Source organism: Budorcas taxicolor, chromosome 1 (genome assembly GCF_023091745.1).
Source record: "Budorcas taxicolor isolate Tak-1 chromosome 1, Takin1.1, whole genome shotgun sequence".
Taxonomy (NCBI): domain Eukaryota; kingdom Metazoa; phylum Chordata; class Mammalia; order Artiodactyla; family Bovidae; genus Budorcas; species Budorcas taxicolor.
The window spans coordinates 42674043-42695308 of NC_068910.1; the positions used below are offsets into that span (position 1 = coordinate 42674043).

General features: G+C 48.8%; 1 protein-coding gene across 1 annotated transcript in view; it reads left to right on the top strand.

The window, feature by feature from the left end:
• LMCD1 (LIM and cysteine rich domains 1) overlaps nucleotides 1-10413 on the top strand; it is a 56965-nt gene extending 46552 nt beyond the window's left edge. Inside the window, exons 5-6 of the mRNA XM_052636626.1 lie at nucleotides 7448-7663; nucleotides 9762-10413. Coding sequence (XP_052492586.1) covers nucleotides 7448-7663; nucleotides 9762-9920 — 375 coding nt within the window. The 3' untranslated portion in view covers nucleotides 9921-10413. The remainder of the gene's footprint in view (nucleotides 1-7447; nucleotides 7664-9761) is intronic.
• Nucleotides 10414-21266: the final 10853 nt, after the last annotated feature.

Here is a 21266-nt window from a genome sequence, read left to right on the forward strand (position 1 = left end):
CGTGCCAAGCACCACACCAGGGGCTTCTCATGGCTGTTTTATTCAATTCTAAGAATTACTCGACAAGATAGACTCCCCCGCGCAGCCAGTCATCTAACTGGTGACCACTGAAGCCGGAACTGGAGCGCGGGCCAGCCTCACTCCAAACCCTGCACAGACTCCAAACAACGGAAGCTCCCGCACTTCCAGAGCTCCCAGGGGCCTGGGCACCACGTGAAGCTGCTGCAATGGAGATGGCCCCATGTGAGCCTCGTCCCCACTCTCCCCCTATAAGGACACGCTTGTCAAAGGGGGGCGCAAGAAGACCCCAGGCTGACAGTCTCTCTTCCAAGTGTGGCATTTAAGAAGGCTCTGTGGCTCCCACCTCCCCCTTCAGCAGACCACCAGTGAGGGAGACTTGGTTACACGCCTGACATTCTACCTTGCTTGGCAAAGCGCCCCCTCCCCAAGGACCTGGCTGAGAAGATGTGGGAGGCAAAGCACGGGGTGGCTAAGCACTTCCCAGCATCAGGGCCCACCTTGTGTCACAGAGGAGGACACTGAGGCTCAGACAGGTGGCTGAGTCATCCAAGGTGCCCCCAGGATGAACCGATGCTGGGACTTCGCACAAAAGCCCGGGACCCTGACCACCGCGCCTGCACCATCCCAAGCAGTCTGCACCTGAAGGAACCCGGGAAGATGCCGGTGTGGGGGCCCAGAGCACAAGGGGCTGAAGATGCCCGCCACAACACCGGGCCAGGAAAGAGAGCAGAGAGATGGGGCATGGAACCAAACTACTCTGGGATGCACGAGGTTGCAAAGCCAAGATGGTGAATAATCGCCATAAGAGGAAATGGGGAGATGCTGTTTATGAATAAATTGTTGAGTATTTGTGTTGGAGGGAACCCAGCGCCTGGACTCAAGGCCCTTGTGTTAATATTTACTGTGTTATAGTGGCGAGCTTTTCACGAGGTAATCTGAGTTTAGACTGGGGAGGCCTTTGGATAAGAGCCTTCCAGAAGGGAAGGGCATGATTGGGGCAGAACTGCTGACCACCCTGACAGAGAGGCTGTGGCTGGTTTGGAAGGTTCTCGGTGTCTGCAGACTCGTCTTCGAAGGCTAGTGTGTCTCGTCCCTGGAGGTAGTTCTCTGGCTGTAGGACCTGGGGCCACTGGCCTGGACCTGCTGTTTCCTGAAACGCTTTGTGTGTTGGTTACTTCCACTTCAGAAGCCTGAATGACTCTGCGTGCCCACGTGTGCTGGTTCTGTTACCTGGGGCCACACAGCAAACCACCCCCACCCCCCCCCCCCGCCCCCGCCAGGAGGCAGCAGCTCAGAGCACTGATGTCTGTTTTGCTCACAAATCAGCAGTTCGGGCAGGGCTCAGTGGGCTAGCCTGTCTCCGGCCATGATGCTGGGAAGACGGAGAAGGCTGGGGCTGGACCATAGCAGGGGCCTTGGCCTCTCCCTCTATCTCTGTGTTTTCTCTGCGTAGTTGCCCTAGAAAGGGGGCCTAAGGATTTTTTCCCAGTCCCCCACCTCTGCCCCGACCAGAACTCACAAAGAAGAGTTGGCGGAAGCTGAGCTGCCTTTTATGTCCTGCCTCGGGAATTGACAACATCCCATCTGCCACATTCGGTTCTACAGAAATGAGTCACTAAGGCAGGACCCGTGTGAACAAAGGAAACAGACACCACAGGTGGGAGAAAGGTCCACAGAGCTGCCAGCATCATTTCCACACATCACAGTGGATGGAACCCAGCCCTACAGGGTCTGAGCTTTGGAGGCAACTGAACCTAGCATGCTCCTGTGCTTTCTCAAAGCAGGTGTTTACAAAGACCCAGAGTACAGAATAGATAAAAGCCTTTCATTGAGACCCTTGTGATAAATACTTTCACCTTTTGAACAGGGACAGGGCGAAACTTCAGCGTGAAGAGACGTTCACGGGAGAAATGTCATGTATGTTCTACTTATGACAGGTCTGGGGACTTCCCTGGTGGTCCAGGGGCTAAGAATCCATGCTCCCAATGCAAGGGGCCTGGGTTTGATCCCTGGTCAGGGAACTAGACCCCCCCATGCTGCAACTAAGGGTTTGCATGCTGCAACTAAAGATTTCAAGGGCTGCAACGAAGACCCAGAGGAGCCAAATAAATGAATACATATTCTAAAAAAGAAAAGAAGAGAAAAGAAAGGTCTGTGCTGCAGCTCCTTTCCCCAAGGGATGACAGTCTGAAAACTAGGTTACATGGCAACCAGTACATGGACAGATTCCCATGAGGAAGCTCTGATTTTAGCCAGTTGGGAGTCTGAATGAGAACCCACTGACATGCCAATGATCAATGTTCTTCTCTGCTCCTTTTAACCCAGTCCCAAAGGACTTCTACTGGACCACGCTGTCTCCTCCAGAGGGGACATCGCCTGGGAATGACTATTATTGAGCTTTCTTCAGAACAGTGTAGAACTGAAGCATCCCAGGAATTCAAACTGGCTTTTGCGCCAACTGAACCTTACTGGTGATGTCATTTTTGCTGAGTTTATATATAAGGTCATGTTTAAATTCTCTATGGCAGTGGTTCGTGAACTGTGGTCCCCTGATTACCCCAGCATCCCCTAGGAGTCTGCAGATTCCTTCCCCACTCCCAGATCTACTCATCAGACCCTGCAGCGTCGGGGAGGTGCCGCACCTCCCTGTCTGGAACCGGAGGGCACGGTCTTAGAGGGGGTACGATGGGAGAGGGAGACGAGCAGGCCTGCCAAGCCAGGCACTGGTTGTAGCCGCGTCTGGGGTAGTGACAGGATGGAAGTCGCCTGACTCAATTCTCTGGCCTTGTACAGAGAAAGAGAACAGACATGGAAAAACACAGAGCCCACAGGTGGGAAGAATGACCTCCTCACACTCCATGTGCTCATGGTCCTACTGAAAGGAACCCAAGCCTTCAAACCAGAAGCAGATCCTGCCTGAGACATCATTGTCATCTTAGGAAATGGATTTAGCTCCTCCAAGCCTCAACTTTTTATAAATAGGGCTGGGTAGGGATGACAGTCGGAGAAGGCAATGGCAGCCCACTCCAGTACTCTTGCCTGGAAAATCCCATGGATGGAGGAGCCTGGTGGGCTGCAGTCTATGGGGTCGCAAAAAGTTGGACACGACTGAGCGACTTCCCTTTCACTTTTCACTTTCATGCATTGGAGAAGGAAATGGCAAGCCACTCTAGTGTTCTAGCCTGGAGAATCCCAGGGACGGAGGAGCCTGATGGGCTGCTGTCTATGGGGTCACACAGAATCGGACACGACTGAAGAGATTTAGCAGCAGCAGCAGCAGGGATGACAGTAGATTTTTAGCTAATTAGTACTAAACCCTTATAAAGTTCATTATTCTAGGATCTCACTTAATCCATGTAACAGGCCTGTGATGTTCTGAATATCATTAGTAGTATTTTCCATTTGACGGATAGAAAAAACTAAGGCACAGAGAGGTTGGTTAACTTGCCCAAGGTTACACAGCTAGCCACCCCCCCCCCCCCCAAAGCATCCACTGCAGTTTAGAAACTGTAATCCTCAGTGCCGAGGATGACAGAATAAGTTTATGCAAAGAAAGGCAGACCCCGGATCACAGGACCCAGGCAGGCTGGGCCTCTGGACTCTTGGTTGCCAAGATGACCCTGGTGCTGAGGGGCCGCCAGATTGATAGCGCCAGGACACTATCAGATCTCTCATCCTTTGAGGCCACAGGGAAGGGGGCATGGGAAACAGTTCAGAGGCAAGAAGAAATTGGTTCCTGACGCATGTTGACAGGACTTACTAATCAAACATCATGTTTTCATAAAATGGCAGTGACACTGTTTGCTTTAAAAAGGATCAGCTTAAAAGAAAAAGGACTGGCTACTGGTAATAATGGGGTGCAGAGCAGGAATGCTGGGGGACAGAGAGAGAAAAGACACTCCCCAAAGAGGCCCTGACAGAGCCCTTTCAGACAGTGCTCCCAGAATTCTCTCCCACGGCATGAACCAGAACTCAGCACTCTTGGCTTCCAGAAGCAGCACGGGCTCCCCATTACCTCCAGAGTGAGGTCCCAACCCACAGTTCAGAGTCACCCGTGATTACCCCAGACTGCCTCTCTGACTCACATCCCTCTGCTTCCTTCAGTGGGTCGCAGGCACCTGCCAGTACCACCACTTCCCCCCGCCCAGACACACCCAGGTGCATTTACATCCCTTCCTCTTCCCACCTCTGTGTTAGCAAAACAGCTGGAAATTAATTTGAAGTTGGGAGCCCCACTGATGTTGCCTGGTGATACCTGACCAGGCATGATGGATGGACAGAAAGCCCTTCTGTGTGGGAGAAAAGGGGCTGGAAACTTCATTCCGTGAAATATGGAAGGACAGATGGATAGGAAACTCACTTGGTTCTCAACAGCCCTCACCAGACAGCTGACACTTCCCAGCCTTGCTTAAGAGATGTGACAGTCAGTGAATGTGGGTCCATTATCTGGGTTTCCTGTGAGGCCGCACAGGTGGCTCAGTGGTCAAGAATCCACCTGCCAGTGCAGGAAATGTGGGTGCAGTTCCTGGGTGGGGAAGACCCCCTGGAGGAGGAAATGGCACCCCACTCCAGTGCTCTTGCCTGGAGAATCCCATGGACAGAGGAGCCTGGCGGGCTACCGTCTGTGGGGTCGCACAGTCGGACACTACTGAGCGGGCATGCACAGGCAGGCTCTGATGAGTTCCAGGTGAGCTGGGGCTCAGTCACGTGTGAAGGGACAGGGTTTCACTCTGGGGAGGAACTCACACATCATTCTTGTGAGCGTAAATGAAACCACAAAGCCAGTATGGTCCAAGGCACGTCGACAGGCAGCCAGGACTAATTAATCAAACACATTCCTATCTGGGCACGCGCTCAGCCACGGCTGTGCTTAGGGACCACTCTCAGTACATGAGCTTATTTTTGTCACTTGGTTTTCTTTCCCTGATTATCACCATTTTAATTTTGTTTCTTCTTCATTTAAAAGAATATATTAAGCATACAATTAAAGCATATAAATAAGACAAAGTGTTTAGGCTTTGAATATATGCCTACTCATCTTTACATAGCAAAAAAATAAATAATCTCTATTTGGGCTGACATATAATTAGTGCTTAGTAAGACAGTATGTTCATTTCAAGCCATGGGTCAACAAGCATTTCTATAGAGGGCCAGGTAATCAATTAATTAGGTGTTATGGGCCAAGAGTTAAAATCAGTGATATCACATAAGAACTTTCTGTGGGAAGAGAGAAAATAAATGTCCACAACTTTTTGAAATTCAAAATAAAGTAGGATAATTAAGACAGGCTTTTACAATACATGTTGTATTAGTCAACTCGGGCTGCTATAAAGAATATCATAGACCAGGGGGCTTAAACAACAGAAATGTGTGTTTTTACAGTTCTGGAGGATAAAAGTTCAAGCTCAAGGTGCTGGCACAATTGGGTTCTGGTGAGAGCCCTCTTTCTGGCTTGTAGAGGGCTACAAGCCCGCCTCACATGGCTTTCCCTGTGAGTACTCCCAGAGAGAGAACAACAGAAAGAGAGCCAGGCATCTCTGGTCTCTCTTCTTCTAAGGACACAAGTCCTGTCTGATTAGAGCCCCACCCTAATGAGCTCGGTTAACCTTAATGAACTCCTTAAAGGCCCTACCTCCAAATACAGTCACACTTTGGGGTTCAACATATTAATTGGGGGAGGTGAATCATTCAGTCTGTAATACAGGTCTGCTCATGAAAAATGGAATTCTTTGGGGGCAGAAAAACATGCCACTAAATTGGAGTTCAAACGTAACATGCATTTGAAGCTGATGGTTCCTACAAGAGCAGGCAGAAGCCGTGTTTGCCGTAATTGGGCCAGCACTGATGGAAGGGCCACATAGTGGAGTAGAAGGAACCTCGGGTTTGGGGTCAGGCTGGGCCTGTGCTGAAATCCCAGCTTTGCCTCCCGTCAGCTGTTGCTGCTCGACAGTGACTGAATCTCTGTGAACCTGGGTTTTGCCGTGTTTGGGGGGTGGGGGGAGGGGTAGGGGGGGAGCAGGACATACAGGTCTCCCTAAAAGGAAAATAACTCGAGAAGGGAAAGTAACTCTCTTGGGTTTCCATAAGGGTGTCCATCAGGAGAGAAAACACCCAAGCATAATACTGGATAGACACCCGCCCCAGGGAGATGACAACCAGTATCACCCTCATCACTGGAGTTCTGGGGAGTGGGCGAGAACTCCAGAACAGCTGGAAAGATGTTACAGGTTGAGGATGCCGTCTGGATAGGATGTGATGAGGACAGCCGTTTACCTCTGTGGTAAATACCAAATATTTGACCAGAACCTCTCCACGGTTATTAAAAACAAGGCGAGTCTGAGAAACCGTCGTAGCCCAGAGGAGCCTAAGGAGACAGGGTCGCTATCCATGATGCAGGATCCTGGATGGGATCCCAGAAGAGGAAAGGGACCTTAGGTAAAATCGAAGCACATGTGGAGAAGGTTTGGACTTTAGTTAATAATAACTTATCAGTACTGGTTACCTGACTGTGACGAGTACACCATATTCATGTAAGAAGCCAAGCAAGCAGGACAGTGGGTGTGGGGTCTGCAAGAATTCTCTGCACTAGCTGCACAGTTTTTTTCTGCAAATCGAAAACTTCTAAAATTCTAAGTTTATTAAAAGGCAACCCTGCACAGGTAAAAGTGCAAGGTGGACCAGTGGGTTTTACTGTGTTGAAAACAGGGATGAAAGGCTGGTTGATATGGTTTCAGACTCTGCATTAACTTGCTTCTGAGGAACGACCACTTGTCAAATTTTGATTAATAGCAAAGAAAAATAGTTCAGTTATCTGGAAGGGCTATTTAAAAATGCCTTCTTTTCTTTTTCAATTCCTCAGAAAACCACATAATGCAAAAGATGAAAAGTTAAAGCCATCACAGGAAGTGAGAAATTCTCTACTGAGCCAGTCATTAGAGGGCTGCAAAAGTGTAAACAAGGCCACACTCTGACTCCATGTTCCTGTTTTGGAAAATACAGTTATTTCTAATTACAAATATTTATATTGACATGTTGTTGGTTTTCTATTTTTAATGAATTAATACGTAGTTATTTAACTTTTTCCTAAGTTATAATTTCCCATATGGTAAATACCATGAGCTGTTAACCCATATGAACAGAAACTCTTGGAGGTTCTCAGTAATAATTTTAAGAGTTTAAAGACCCTGAGAACAAAATATGTGAGAATCATTGCACTAAACAAATATTCCAGTCCTCACAACTCCCTGCTAGGCAGGCAGTATTATCATTCCACTTTGCACATGAAGAGACTGAATAGCAGAGAGGCACCATAACCTGCTCAAGGTCACCCAGGAAGCAGGGGACTGGGGTTGACACTGGCACCCGGGTCATGATGCACTCCTGACGACCTTGTGTCCTGGGGCTCCGCCCCCGCCCTTCCTTCCAGGTCTGTGAGCTCTGCAAGGGGGTGGCGCCCACCGACAGCCCTGTGGTCTACTCAGACAGGGCAGGCTACAGCAAGCAGTGGCATCCCACCTGTTTCGTGTGCACCAAGTGCTCCGAGCCGCTGGTGGACCTCATCTACTTCTGGAAGGACGGGGCGCCCTGGTGTGGCCGTCATTACTGCGAGAGCCTGCGGCCCCGGTGCTCTGGCTGCGATGAGGTGAGGACCTGTGGGGGGTGGATGGTGGGGTAGGCGTGCCTCTGACTGCAGGAGAGGACCCCAAGGCCCAGGAGGGTGTGGTTTCACCAATGATGTGATCCACAGGTAGGAAAACGGGCTCAGAGCCCCCTTCACACTCTTGGCCTCTGTTTTCCCATCTGCAAAATGGGCAGAAATTAGTTCCTGCCCCCAGGTCTGTTGGGATGGGTGGGACACAGAGCACCTGTCAAATCTTATCCTTGGCAAGGGCCCCGGCACTTAGTCAGTGCTCAGAACATCATGGGGTGCGCCCTGAGGCAGACAGAACACGTTCACACCTGGCTCTGCATATGGGCCCCTAACTCCTGTGTCACAGTTTTATCACCTACAAAATGGGAGGGTAACAGTGCCCACCCCGTGCAGTTGCTGTGAGGGCAAACGAGATCATGCCCAAAAATTCTTGGCATGGGCCCGACCTAGTGACTAAAAAAACAGAAGCTGCCGTGAGTCTTAGAATCAGGTAATACACGATGAGACGACAGTACTATTGTACCATGTAGCGTCAACATAACACAAGCCAACAGTCAGAGATGCTAGGAAAGGGGTGCAGCTCTCCAGTATGGGTTTAGACTAGAGGCACTCACAGGTGTGTGAATAGTGACAGTAGCAGTCATGACGGTAGCAGCTACTGTCTGCATGCCCTCGGTGACGGCAAACTCGCTACCTTCGCCTTTGGCACACATAAGGGTCAGAAATGCCTTCTTCACTTTGAGCTAGGATCTCCGCCTCCCACCTTCCACTTGTTGCTCTCTGTGAGAAGTTCAGTTCAGTTCAGTCGCTCAGTCGTGTCTGACTCTTTGCGACCCCATGAATTGCAGCACGGCAGGCCTCCCTGTCCACCACCAACTCCCAGAGTTCACTCAGACTCACGTCCATTGAGTCGGTGATGCCATCCAGCCATCTCATCCTCTGTTGTCCCCTTCTCCTCCTGCCCCCAATCCCTCCCAGCATCAGGGTCTTTTCCAATGAGTCAACTCTTCGCATGAGGTGGCCAAAGTACTGGAGTTTCAGCTTTAGCATCATTCTTTCCAAAGAACACCCAGGACTGATCTCCTTCAGAATGGACTGGTTGGATCTCCTTGCAGTCCAAGGGACTCTCAAGAGTCTTCTCCAACACCGTGAGAAGTTAAGACCCTGTAATCCTCCTACATTGTTAACTGTGTGAGCAAGAGCATTAAGAAGGGAAAAGGGTTGTGAGCAGGCCTGGGCCCCAGCTTACATTTTAAGGGCCACAGTATGCTCGCGGTAACCCCTCCTCATCCTAATGTGCTGTAGACTTTTACGTGATGTGCTGTTAACATCTTACAACAGCCCTTTAGGGGGAGGGAATCACTATCTCCTTTTGACATCTGAGGAAAGTGTAGCTCAGAGGGGTCAGTGCTAATCACACAGCCTTGACCTTGACTCAGTTACCTTTCCGAGTACTCCATCTGCAGCAACACTTGGAACACTCATAAAACCCCCTGGGCTGGGTGGTGTTTATATCCCCACCCTACAGATGTGGAAACTGAGGCACAGGGAAGTTGAGAAATTTGCCCCTAGTCATGCAGCTGTTATATATTTAAATGAACATTCACACCTTGTCCCTGTTTGACCACGAGATGAGAAGGCACATTGAACCAGTTTGCTGTTCTGCTCTCTGGTTCCTCACCAGATCGCACAGATGTTCCAAAGTTTATTTTGTCCCAAGCCCAAGTAACGCTGGGTGTGCCTACTCTTGCAGACTCGCCAATGGCCACTTGGCTGTAGTGAGGTGGTCTTCACCAGCTCAGAGCACAACTGGGCTTTGGATTTGACCCACAGAGCATCACAGATGCCAGATTCATAAAACCTGCCAATAGTGGAGGATTGTTGTGTTTTTTTTTTTCCGTCCGAGATGCTAAGATGCAACCATGATCTTCATCAAATACCATACTTACTGCCTGAGACTTATGTCAGGTTTCTCCACTGAAGCATTTAAAGGACAAAACAAGAATGGGGGAGGAGGGACCACCATCTCACATGCCCTGTCTCCTCGAGATAGAACCTGAGTTGTACGTCTTCTGCTCCCCCCCGCCAGATAATCTTCTCAGAGGACTACCAGCGTGTGGAAGACCTGGCCTGGCACCGAAAGCACTTTGTGTGCGAGGGCTGCGAGCAGCCGCTGGGTGGCCGGGCGTACATTGTCACCAAGGGTCAGCTCCTGTGCCCGACATGCAGCAAGTCCAAACGCTCCTGAAGGGCTGACTGCCCACGGCCGGAACCCACAGGATCCTGCTGAGGAGGGGAACCCAGTGCACCAGGGCCATCCTAAGGGTCTGGCGAGACAGCTAGCAACAAAAACGTCATCTTTTTTCCAGTGGGAATATATATATACACATATGTTCTAGGTTGGGTGGTGATGGATCCTTCAGGGTCAATAGTTTCAAAGCCAAAGATGTTCTGAGAAGTCTTAGGATGCAGTTGTTTTGTTGTTGTTGTTTCCTTGCTGCCAACAAAAGGCATCCTGCCAGGGCTCTAGGAGGAGTTTCCCAGAATGCAACTCTGAGTGATCAAATCCTGTGGCTGTAGGGTGTGCGTGCTTCCTCATGAATGTGGAGGCTCCTCCAGGAGCAGCCTGGGACCCCAACGATCTTTTGCTGCCTCCTTTTCAAATGGAATTTGAATTTTAAATAAAAAACAATGTTGGCATGATAAATATACCAATAAAAGTTTTATGAAGTTCGCATACACCTTAATCTCATTATTTCCATGTGGCCAGCATTTCAGGGTATCTGTTTTGCCCCAAGACCCTGAATGCTGGCGCTGGTGGCAAAAGCCTCTGAAATGCTGGCGCGCCTCTTCTTCAGCTGTGTCTCATCAGACTTCTTTGGGGACTGTAGGTCCTCAGGGCAGGACCCCCATGACCCTGTTCCAGGTAGCCCCAGGGCACTGATGGAAATGAGAGTGCTGTTTCACGGGAACCTAAAAGCAGCCTCCTAGAAACTTAGGAGCAGCAATTCAGTGCTCTCAGAGCTGAGGCAGGTGATGAGTGAGCCCCTCTGGGAGTGAGACCAGGTAGAGTGTTCAGAAAGGGCCACCTAAGCTCAACCGATGGGTGCCACGTGGGACGTGGTGACCAGTGCAGGCCGACCTGAGGAAATGAGGACTTCATGAGAAATCACTCCCTGTTGTAAATGCTGCCAACCAAACAGACTAGCTCATTGGCTAGTCTCTCTTTTATGACCTCGGTGCACTTACAGCCTCCAAATTCAATTCCTTCCCACAGTTCAGTTCAGTTCAGTTCAGTCGCTCAGTCGTGTCCAACTCTTTGCGATCCTATGAATCGCAGCACGCCAGGCCTCCCTGTCCATCACCAACTCCCGGAGTTCACTCAGACTCACGTCCATCGAGTCAGTGATGCCATCCAGCCATCTCATCCTGGGTCATCCCCTTCTCTTTCTGCCCTCAATCCCTCCCAGCATCAGGGTCTTTTCCATTGAGTCAACTCTTCGCATGAGGTGGCCGAAGTACTGGAGTTTCAGCTTTAGCATCATTCCTTCCAAAGAAATCCCAGGGTTTATCTCCTTCAGAATGGACTGGTTGGATCTCCTTGCAGTCCAAGGGACTCTCAAGAGTCTTCTCCAACACCACAGTTCAAAAGCATCAATTCTTCGGCACTCAGCCTTCTTCACAGTCCAACTCTCACATCCATACATGACCACTGGAAAAACCATAGCCTCGACTAGACAGACCTTAGTTGTTTCAGGAAAAAAAAAAAACACATTTCCCTCTCTCCTAGGGATTAAGTGTAAAAAGACCCGAGTCTTAGTAGCTCACAGTCCAGTCAACCCTGGCCTCTCTTTCTTAAACTGCCCATCTGTTGCCCAGTGTCTGTGCCTTCACCACCCAACTTCCACTCACACCCTCTTGGCTGCAATAGCCCCATTCACGGGCTCTGCAAGCGCGATGAAGCTATGGCCATGCCCTTCCCAGGTGGTTCTCTGTGTCTAGCTCCTCTCTCCAGCCACCCTGCTTCTCTTCCATGTCCACCTTTTCAAGGAGAAGCTTCCAGATGCATTCTTCCTGCCTCCCAGTTGCCTCTGAAGAACAAAGTCCTCACCCTGACATGTAAGTCCCTCCAACACTTGGCTTAACTGTCTTTCTGGTCGTAAAACCTTTCTTCCTCTAGATTTCAATTTCCTTCTTTCTCTTAAACATTCAGAAACTCCTCTGGATCAAGACCTCCCCATCTCCCCCCATCCCTTTTCTGTGCTGGTTCCTTGAAAGCCAACTCCTCCCCACTGAAATTCTGTCCTAGAAGGTGCTTCTGAAACATAACCTTCTTCTCAGCCCTTCCTGTAGCACCAATGGAATATTCACTCATACATTCCCTCACTCATTCATTCATTCACAAATATTCACTGAGCACTATAGAGTTCCAATTCCTCTGCTGAGTACAGGTAGGGATGGTGCTCACAGAAAGAACAACACCCCTGGACTTACAGGCTGTGCAGGGAATGGGCCTTGGGCAAATATTCCCACAAGCAGATTTAAAAGTACTGCTGCTATAGATGCTATAGCTTCCCAAGTGGCTCAGTGGTAAAGAAGCTGCCTGCCAATGCAGGAGTCACAGGAGGCGCAGATTCCATCCCTGGGTCAGGAAGATTCCCTGGAAGAGGAAATGGCAACCCACTCCAGTATTCTTGCCTGGAGAATTCCATGGACAGAGCAGCCTGGCAGGCTCCAGTTCATGAGATGGCCGAAGAGTCAGACACGACTTAGCAACTGAGCACGCGTGCACGTACACATGGATACTATAAAGGCGGTGGCGGGGAAATGTGTCTCCATAAAGCAAATGAAAGAGATTGGGCCTAATCAGGGATGTCTGGAAAGGTGCTCCTGGGAAAGCGACATGTGAATTGAGATCTGAAGAGGGAAAGGAAGATGCTAAAGCTGGATGCCTGGGTGGCGTGTGCAAAAGCCCTGCGGCTGAAGCAGCACCAGTTTATTCAGCACCTATTTATTGCTGTTGGAGACAGTGGTGACCACAGTCCATGGAAGGTGTGGCAGGTCCAGAGAGGGAGCACGGATGCTGAGGCACAAGGGGGTCGTCAGCTTTGTGGGCAGCAGACAAGACCCGTCTCTGTCCTAAGAGCAACAGGAAGACTGCAAAGAGTTTTCAGCAGGAGTTGGTGATGGCTGGACAGAGAGACCACGGGATACATGAAGCCCCAGAGCGATGCCTGCCTGAGTTTGTCCTGGCACCTCTGTCCACACTATTATGGACAGGAGTGATGCCCCCCACAGACCCTGGTGGACACCACCCAGAGCAAGCTCCTGCCTTCCCAGTGTCCACTAACGACATTGACCTTGTACTTGAAATACCTGAATCCCCTCTGACACCCCTTTCTGATGGGCACTCAGTGCAGCCCTCTCTCCCATCGCCTCTTCCTTCCATCCCCAAGGCTGTACCTCACCTTGTATGTTTTCTGCCCAGATTGACAATGGTTTCCTAGTGAGTCTTCCTGCCACAAACTCACCCTGTCCACACACTGCTCAGCTAGACCTTTCAGAAACACAGCCTCGCCGTGCAGTCTCCTCTACAAAACAGGGGCACACACAGGAGAAGGTGGAAAGCTTTGTGGGCTTCCCTGGTGGCTCAGCTGGTAAAGAATCCACCTGCAATGCAGGAGACCTGGGTTCAATCCCTGCATTGGGAAGATCCCCTGGAGAAGGGAACAGCTACCCACTCCAGTGTTCTGGCCTGGAGAATTCCATGGACTGTATAGTCCATGGGGTCACAAAGAGTCGGACATGACTGAGCGAGTTTCACTCCTGGCTTTGTAGTCAAACGTCTTAATGTTCCCGGCCCCAACCCACCCTACTTCCCGCTCTCCTTTCGGAAGCCAGATGCACTCACCCCAGCTTCCCCCATCTCTGCTGGCTGCTCCGGCTGCTCGCTTTGCCCAGAGTTCCCCACACAGTGCCCTATTACTGCCCTGTCCATGGGGCTGCCAGAGCTGAACAGGATTCTGCACCAGAATTGGAAGGACATGTGCCCTAAAGTGTTATAACTCATGCATGGTTTATCCCTATGTCAGCAGGAAGAGCAGCTGTCACGCTCACCACTGCCATTCTGCGGCCTCACCCTCCCTACAAGACTGCTGTAGGTGCCCTTCCCCTTCACCTGTGTTCCCCAAAACCTCTAGGCTTACAGCGATCACCGCACTGACTCTGTTGTGCTATAAATGATGGTTAGAGAAAGGCTCCCCTTTGTGCTTCTTCAGACAATACATACTGTCATCTTTGGTCTACAATCCTTAGAAAAACACTTAGCAACTAAATCAAAGAACAAACTGCAGAGGGCCCTGGGATGATTCATTGTTGCTAATGGCTGCTGCTGCTGCTAAGTCACTTCAGTCATGTCTGACTCTGTGTGACCCCATAGATGGCAGACCACCAGGCTCCCCCGTCCCTGGGATTCTCCAGGCGAGAACACTGGAGTGGGTTGCTGTTGCTAATGGCAGTGGGTTCCAAAAGCGCCTAAATCAAATATGGGAACTTCAGTTTGAGGCAGACATTGCTGGCTCCATTTCCTTCTTCTTGGTGGGGACAGCCCATTCCCATGACATACACTCATTCTCCCAGCCTCTTTGGCAGCTGGAGGACAGGCATGTGACTTGTGCCAGGCCAGTGGGGCTTTGCCATAGGGAAGCTACTTAAGAATGCTTTCTTCCTTGAGGAAAAGAGATGCTCTGGAGGAAACAGTCCTACTTTCCTTTTCTTTTGATATAATTTCAAACTTCGAGTCTCAAAAAGAGAACAAAGAACCTGACTTCTTGAACTATGTGAGAGTGTGGCTGACATCATGCCCCGTTGCTCCTGAATCTTATAGTGTGTGATTCCTGCAAACAAGGACATTCTCCAACCTAGGCGTGAAATAACATCAAAAATAGGTATTAACATTCTACCTTCGCATTCTCAGATCTTGGTCACATTTCACCAGTTGTCCCAATAATGTCTTTTATAACAAAAAGATCCAGTCCAAGATGACATACAGCAGTTACTTAACTTGTCCCTTTTAGCCTTCTTCAGTTGGGAAATAATCCCATTTCTTGCCGTGACAGTTTCCATCTTAACATCTTAAATGATTAAAGGTCACTTAATGAGTAGAATGTCCATCAAATTGGGTTTGAGAATTGATATTCTCTTATAATTAGATTCAGGTTATGCTTTTTTTTGGTAGGAAGCCCACAGGAGTGATGCTGTTTTCCTTTCGTTGCATCCTATAAGATAATACAAGATTTTTACTTGTTCCGTTAGTGTTGATATTAACTTCCAACACTTGATTATACTAGATTCTTCCATTATAAAGTTACTCCTTTTCTCTTTGTACTTAATGACTATTTTGTGGGAAGATACTTTGAGACTATGTTAATATCCTTGTTCCTCATCAAAATTCCACGCACTGCTTGTCAGCATCCATTGAGGTTTCTTGAATGATTTAATTATCACTAAAACAGTTGCCAAATGCTGATTTTTTTCTAATTCAATCATTCCTCCCATATTTATCAGTTAGCATTCTACTATAAGGAAAAGCTTTATTTTCTCCCTGTTTATGTATTCATTCATCGTTCTGTCAGTTTGGAGTTGTAGATGTCTATTTTATTAAATTGCTTATTATCTATTATTCTCATTACTACTTTTGATGCTCAAACGGTCCCAAATATGGCCAACAAAAACTTTTACAAGTGGGCTGTTATACTCTTTCGACAGGTTGCCATCATGCCTCGAACATAATTTTACATTCTGGCACCACAAGGAGCTCTCAGCTCATTTTATGCTTTTCCTGCCCCAGCTTTGGATAGCTTTGGATTCAGCCGTTTCTCAGGAAGCCGTTTCTCATCTTCTTAAGTTGGGTGCTGTCAGGTGGGAGCTCCCGGCACCATCTTAGAACCGTGAGAAGACAAGTGAACGAAGTTAATAAACTGAGGGAGATGCAGCTGAGGCTTAAACAGTACCTAGATCCTTGGTTACGTCATCAAGCCAGGGAACTCACATGAGACAATTTGCTTCTACTCTGTGCTGGGCTACACATTCCTTGTCTGATACCTTTCCTCACCATACAGTTTCTCATTAGTGACGTCTTGTTCACTGTAGCCAGAAACCATGTGGCTAGTACCCAAGATGCCTCACGCTCTAGCTTGACTGACACATTTCTGAAGCCGTTACAGCCCCTGGTTCATCCGGACGTTTAGTCAAGTCTGTCCGGGGGGACACAGGCGATAGTGGCATGAGTACTTGACTCTCTAGGTTATCAGACTTTGGCTCCAAAAGCTTAGCTTCAAATCTGAGACAGTTCCATGGAAGCTGAGAGGGGGCCAATGCATGCAGACCGTTCACACTTCCCTGCCTTTAACCTGAGACCGGAGATGATGCTGCTGAAGGCAGACGTGTGCTTGCTCCTTCTTCTCAAGCACGATGTGTGTCCAGCCAGATTCTACTAGTTTCAAGCAAAATGATCTCTTGGACTGATTCCCTCGGTACTATGATGATAGAATCTGAGGGTATCAGCATAATGAGTTTCTTTGGTCTGAGTCTGGAACAGCTTTGGTTCTTGAACAACAGGAAGGATTTGGACTTGCAGACAGAAGAAATATTATCCAGGCCTCTCTCGCAAGTGAGGGAAGTCCAACGCAAACCAGTTGAAACAACAACAATGAAAAGAAAAAAACTGGAGGGAATCCACATTCTAGAATCTACTCTCTAGCTGAGAATCTGCTTCCTTTTTCCATCTCTCACCTCTGTTTTCCTCAGTGTCGACTTCATGCTCAAGCAGGTTCAGCCAGAAGCAACAAAGTTCATATTCGTCCTTGGAGCCAGTTAAGCCTAATGAACGGGCTCCCTTTTCTGGGCTTTCTGGAAATGGCCCAACATGGGTCATGTGACTAATCCCTTGACCAATGACTATGCCCAGACAGGCAGGGAACCTTGATGGGCAGTGCCCTGATTAACCAGCCAATCCCTGAGGGGAAAAGAAGGGATCAGCCACCCCTAAATCACATAAGTCAGGCCCCTGTAGAAAAGACAGGTCCCATTAGAACTGGAGGTGACAAAGGAAATCCTTCTGGGCAAAGAGAGGGAGGGTGGATAAAACTACAGGACCAAAGCACAGAGAAGGAGCACTTCGGGAAGTTAGAAGAGAACCAAGCCAAGGAATCTAAGGACGAGGCCATCCCAGGATTGGGGAATGCAGACTCCTGGGAGGCGTACAGCAAAGGGCCAGGGAGGAAGCCAAGTCACAGAGCTCATCTTGAAGCAATTATCGTGCTACTAAAACTCTCATTTGTCCTGGTATTTTTTTTAATTACTGGCAAAAAAAGACAAATGTTTTCAAAGGGCCAAATAAAATGGTATTCCCTAAAGGAAATGTCTGCAGGGTTTTATTGGGACCTTTTTATTTTTCTTTTCTTCCATGAAAGATGATGGAGACTTACTAAGCTGTTTTTATGGGAAAAGTTTAATAAATGTGAAGGATGTACATCCACAAGCTCAAATATGGAAAGTTTTAAAATAGAAGAGTGACACAAGCAGCTAATGATCCCAATATGCTAGACCATGCAGACTGCTGGCACAGGTTCCGGTTTTTAATCAAATATATAAATTATGAAATATTGTTGCAAAGAACCCCAAGTCTTTGCCCTACAAGGGAATAGTTTGTGCATCGTTTGACAGGAGAGCTCCACGAAGTTCATCTTCAGCTGATAAGGGGAGAGGGAACAGGAGGCGACGGGTGGGCGGACATCCTTGGCCAATGCAAGGGGACCACGTGTGCCAAAGTGGGACAGAGGAATATGCTCCCACCAGAGTCCCAGGCCAAGGAAGACGGTGTTTATTCAATACAGTGCCTGTGTGGTCCCCTCTGCAGGAGAGGTGTCCGTGACATCTGGGCCAGGACTTGCAAACACTAAGCTTTCAGCATTTTTTCCCTCCCCAAATGCCACCCGTCTGCCACCTCCACATCAAGGCTCAGCGGAAATGCTCCCTCCTCCAGGAAGCCCTGCTGGCTCCTCCAGATGTCCAGAGCCTCAGATAACTGTGTGACTGACGTGGCCCTTGACCAGACTCCATGTGTCAGACTCCAGGTTTGTCTTCAGAAAAGGCGACTCACTCACTCATTAGTTCATTCTTTGATCCATTCAGTCACCACGCCTACTAAGAAACGGGCACTGTGCTAGGCCTTAGAAATACAATAGTGGATGAAAGAGACATGGCTTCTGCACTGACAGAGTCAAAATCTATCAGAGGAGAGCCAGCAGTAACACCATTATCCACTCAGACCTGCATCCTAGCAGAATTCCAGCTTGAGCTCCTTGCCAAAGTCTCCCCAGCCTCCTAGAAAACAGGCCAGCAGTAGGCCTGACCCTCCTCACTCAGTCACCAAATAGATCCTACATGTCGGGCAGCTCAGCCTGGCTACCGACAGCACAGGGGTGGCAGCTAGATGCCTCAAAGTTAAAACCACCTCCACTGTGTCGCTTAGATAAGTCACTCCACTTTGTTCCCAAGTTTCTCCTTTATAAAATGGGGGTAGTAATAGCATTTCCTTTATAGGGTTGTTCTGAAAATTAAATGGGAGTATGCACATTAAAAGATGTAGAACAGCTCCTGGTCGACAGTAAGTGCTCAGTAATTACCGAACTAAGTAAGTGTTGCTTGTATTACCCAACAGTGGATCCTGGAAGAAGACGGCTGAACTGAAATCTCCTCTACTCTTAGAAAGAGTGTTTTTTCCTTAATTTTGTATTTTTTTAAAAAAAGTTCATCAGCAAACTTCCTTTTCTTATTTCTAATCTCTGAGACCATCTGGTAAATGCCCAAATAAGACCTGCATCCCCACTGAGAGAGCTATTTTAGCATCCTGCTACACCTGCACACACAGAGTTGTGGATGTCGACACCCCCTCCTTGCTAGTGATGTCTGTCGACCTCTTCAAAGCCAGGTGATGCCGGCCCTGTGCTTGTGTCATGCGTGTTTTAAGAATGGTGAGTGGCAACCATAAAAAAAATGAATGAAGCAACGCCATCTGCAACAACATGGATGGACCTAGAGCTGATCATACCAAGTGAAGTAAGTCAGACAGAGAAAAGCAAAGATCACATGATGTCACCTCCATGTGGAATCTAAACTACGACACAGTGAACTCATCTGTGAACAGAAACAGACTCACAGACACAGAGAACAGACCTGTGGGTGCCAAGGGGCAGAGGCAGGGGAGAGGGGTGGGTTGCGAGTTTGAGATTAGAAGATGCAAACTATTACATACAGAACAGATAAACAAGGCCCTACTGTAGAGCATAGTGAACTATACTCAATATCCTAGGATAAGCCATGATGGAACAGAATATTTTAAAAAATGCAAATGTGGGTATAACTGAGTCATTTCACTATACAGCAGAAATTAACACAACTTTGTAAATTAACTATTTAAACATTAAAGACAAAAACATTTAAACATTAAAATTCAGTTAAACATTAAAAACAAAAACAGGAATAGTGAGTGGCTCTGCTGACCCCCAGACTCACAACGAGTTCCACAAAATCTTAAGGGAATACCTGGGAAAAGGTAGGGGAAACATTCCTCTGAAAATGCCATACATTTTTATGTCTCACCTAACTCAGTCGAGGAGTGAAAACAGCTCAGGAATTGAAATCCCCAAAGGCCTCTGACTTAAAACATGGAGCCCAGTATTCACTGCTTGGAGAAGGAAATGGCAACCCACTCCAGTATTTTTGCCTGGAGAATCCCATGGACAGAGGACCCTGGCGGACTATGGTCCATGGGGTCGCAGAGAGTCAGACATGACTAAAGCGACTAAGCACGCATTCACTGCTAACACCAGGAAGGTGACATTCTTGAGGAAGCCCTCTCGGATGTAGTGTTTAGAAAAATTGCCTGGGGAGATTGTTAAATGTGGGTTCTGATTCAGTTCTGATCGGATGGCATCACTGACTCAATGGACATGAGTTTGAGCTAAGTTTCAGAGACAGTGAGGGACAGGGAAGTCTGGCGTGCTCCAGTCCATGGGGTCGCGAAGAATGACACGACTTAGCGACTGAACAACCGATTCAGTAGTTTTGGGATGCGGCCTGAGACTCTGCCCCTCTAACAAGCTCCAGGTGGCGATGCAGTTGGTCTAAGGACCACCCCTGGTGTAGCCAGGCTGGAGCATGTTAGAAAGGCTGATCTGCGGCCAGGCAACCTGACCCCATGCCTGAGAAGGGAGGCAATGGAAACCATGGAGTAGAAGCACTGTATCAGGGTCACGCTGCAAGCTCAAGGCAGGACCACCACCCAGGCCTCCTGGCTTCAAAGCCAACAGCCTTCCCAGAGCTGCTCACCAGGGATGGGATTCCAGTGCCTGCGGGGATCAGGTAATGAGGCATATCCGTGGAGCAGGCCACCTGCCAACAGCAGGGGCCAAGCTGCTTGTGTGGCTGCCTGTCACTTCCCTTTCTAACACGCCAACAAAACATACCTGTTGCTACAACTGCTCTGAAGGCAGCCAGTTTGCATCGCCCCAACCTAAGGCCAGGATTCAGCAACATGTTTCTGTAAAGGGCCAGACGGCAAGTATTCTAGGCTTTGCGGGCCACATGGCCTCTGTTGCAACTGCTCAACTGCGCCATGGTGTCGGGTGAGTAGCCACAGACAACACGGAAACAAGCAAGCACGCCGGGTGCCAATGAAACTTGACTGGAGGTAGCTGGATTTGGCCAGGGAGCCAGCGTTCACTCAGCTAATTACACAAACAGGGTCAGGGGGCGGGGGGAATGCTCTCTATTTTTCCCAACTATCCCTTCTAAAAGAGGGTTTTTAAAAATGCAACATGCATCTTTCTAGTGGGTAAAGTGCTGTCCTCTGTGAGTGTGCAGGGACAGAGAGTGGAGGCTAACTATCTCGTTTTCTTGGTTCTAAAGTACACATGAAATGAAAAGATGACATTCCTAGTATGGGGACTTATCTCGGGGTGACAAGTGGTCGAGTTCTGCCCTGCAGCCCCGTACAAAGTTGTGAGCTGAGTGAATGGTACGAGCGGTGAACAAAAGCCCCTGGAGGACACGGCAGATCATCGTGGAGGACGCCCTCCGCTGAGGGTCTACTCTAGGCCACGAGGTTCTCCGGCTCTCATCACAGCACAGCAGGGTGTGACGAGCCCGAGTTCTAGGTCAGGGCAACCAGCGCTTTTCCATCTAGGAGAAATCGTATGGCCAAACTTTGGTAAACGGATGGGATTCACGTGGAACCCGAGACTGAGAATTTCATATGCAATGGAATGCAACTCAGCCACGAAAAAGAATGAGATGATACCAATTGTAGCGACACGGATGCAACTAGAGATGGTCACACTAAGTGAAGGAAGTCACAGAAAGACAAACATCATACGATGTCACTCACGTGGAATCTCAAACATGGCACAAATGAGCCTATCCACAACATAGAAACAGACTCACAGACACACAGAACAGACTTGCAGTTGCCCGGGGGGGGATGGCTGGGAGGGAAGGACTGGGGTTTGGGGTTGGCAGATATAAATTATTA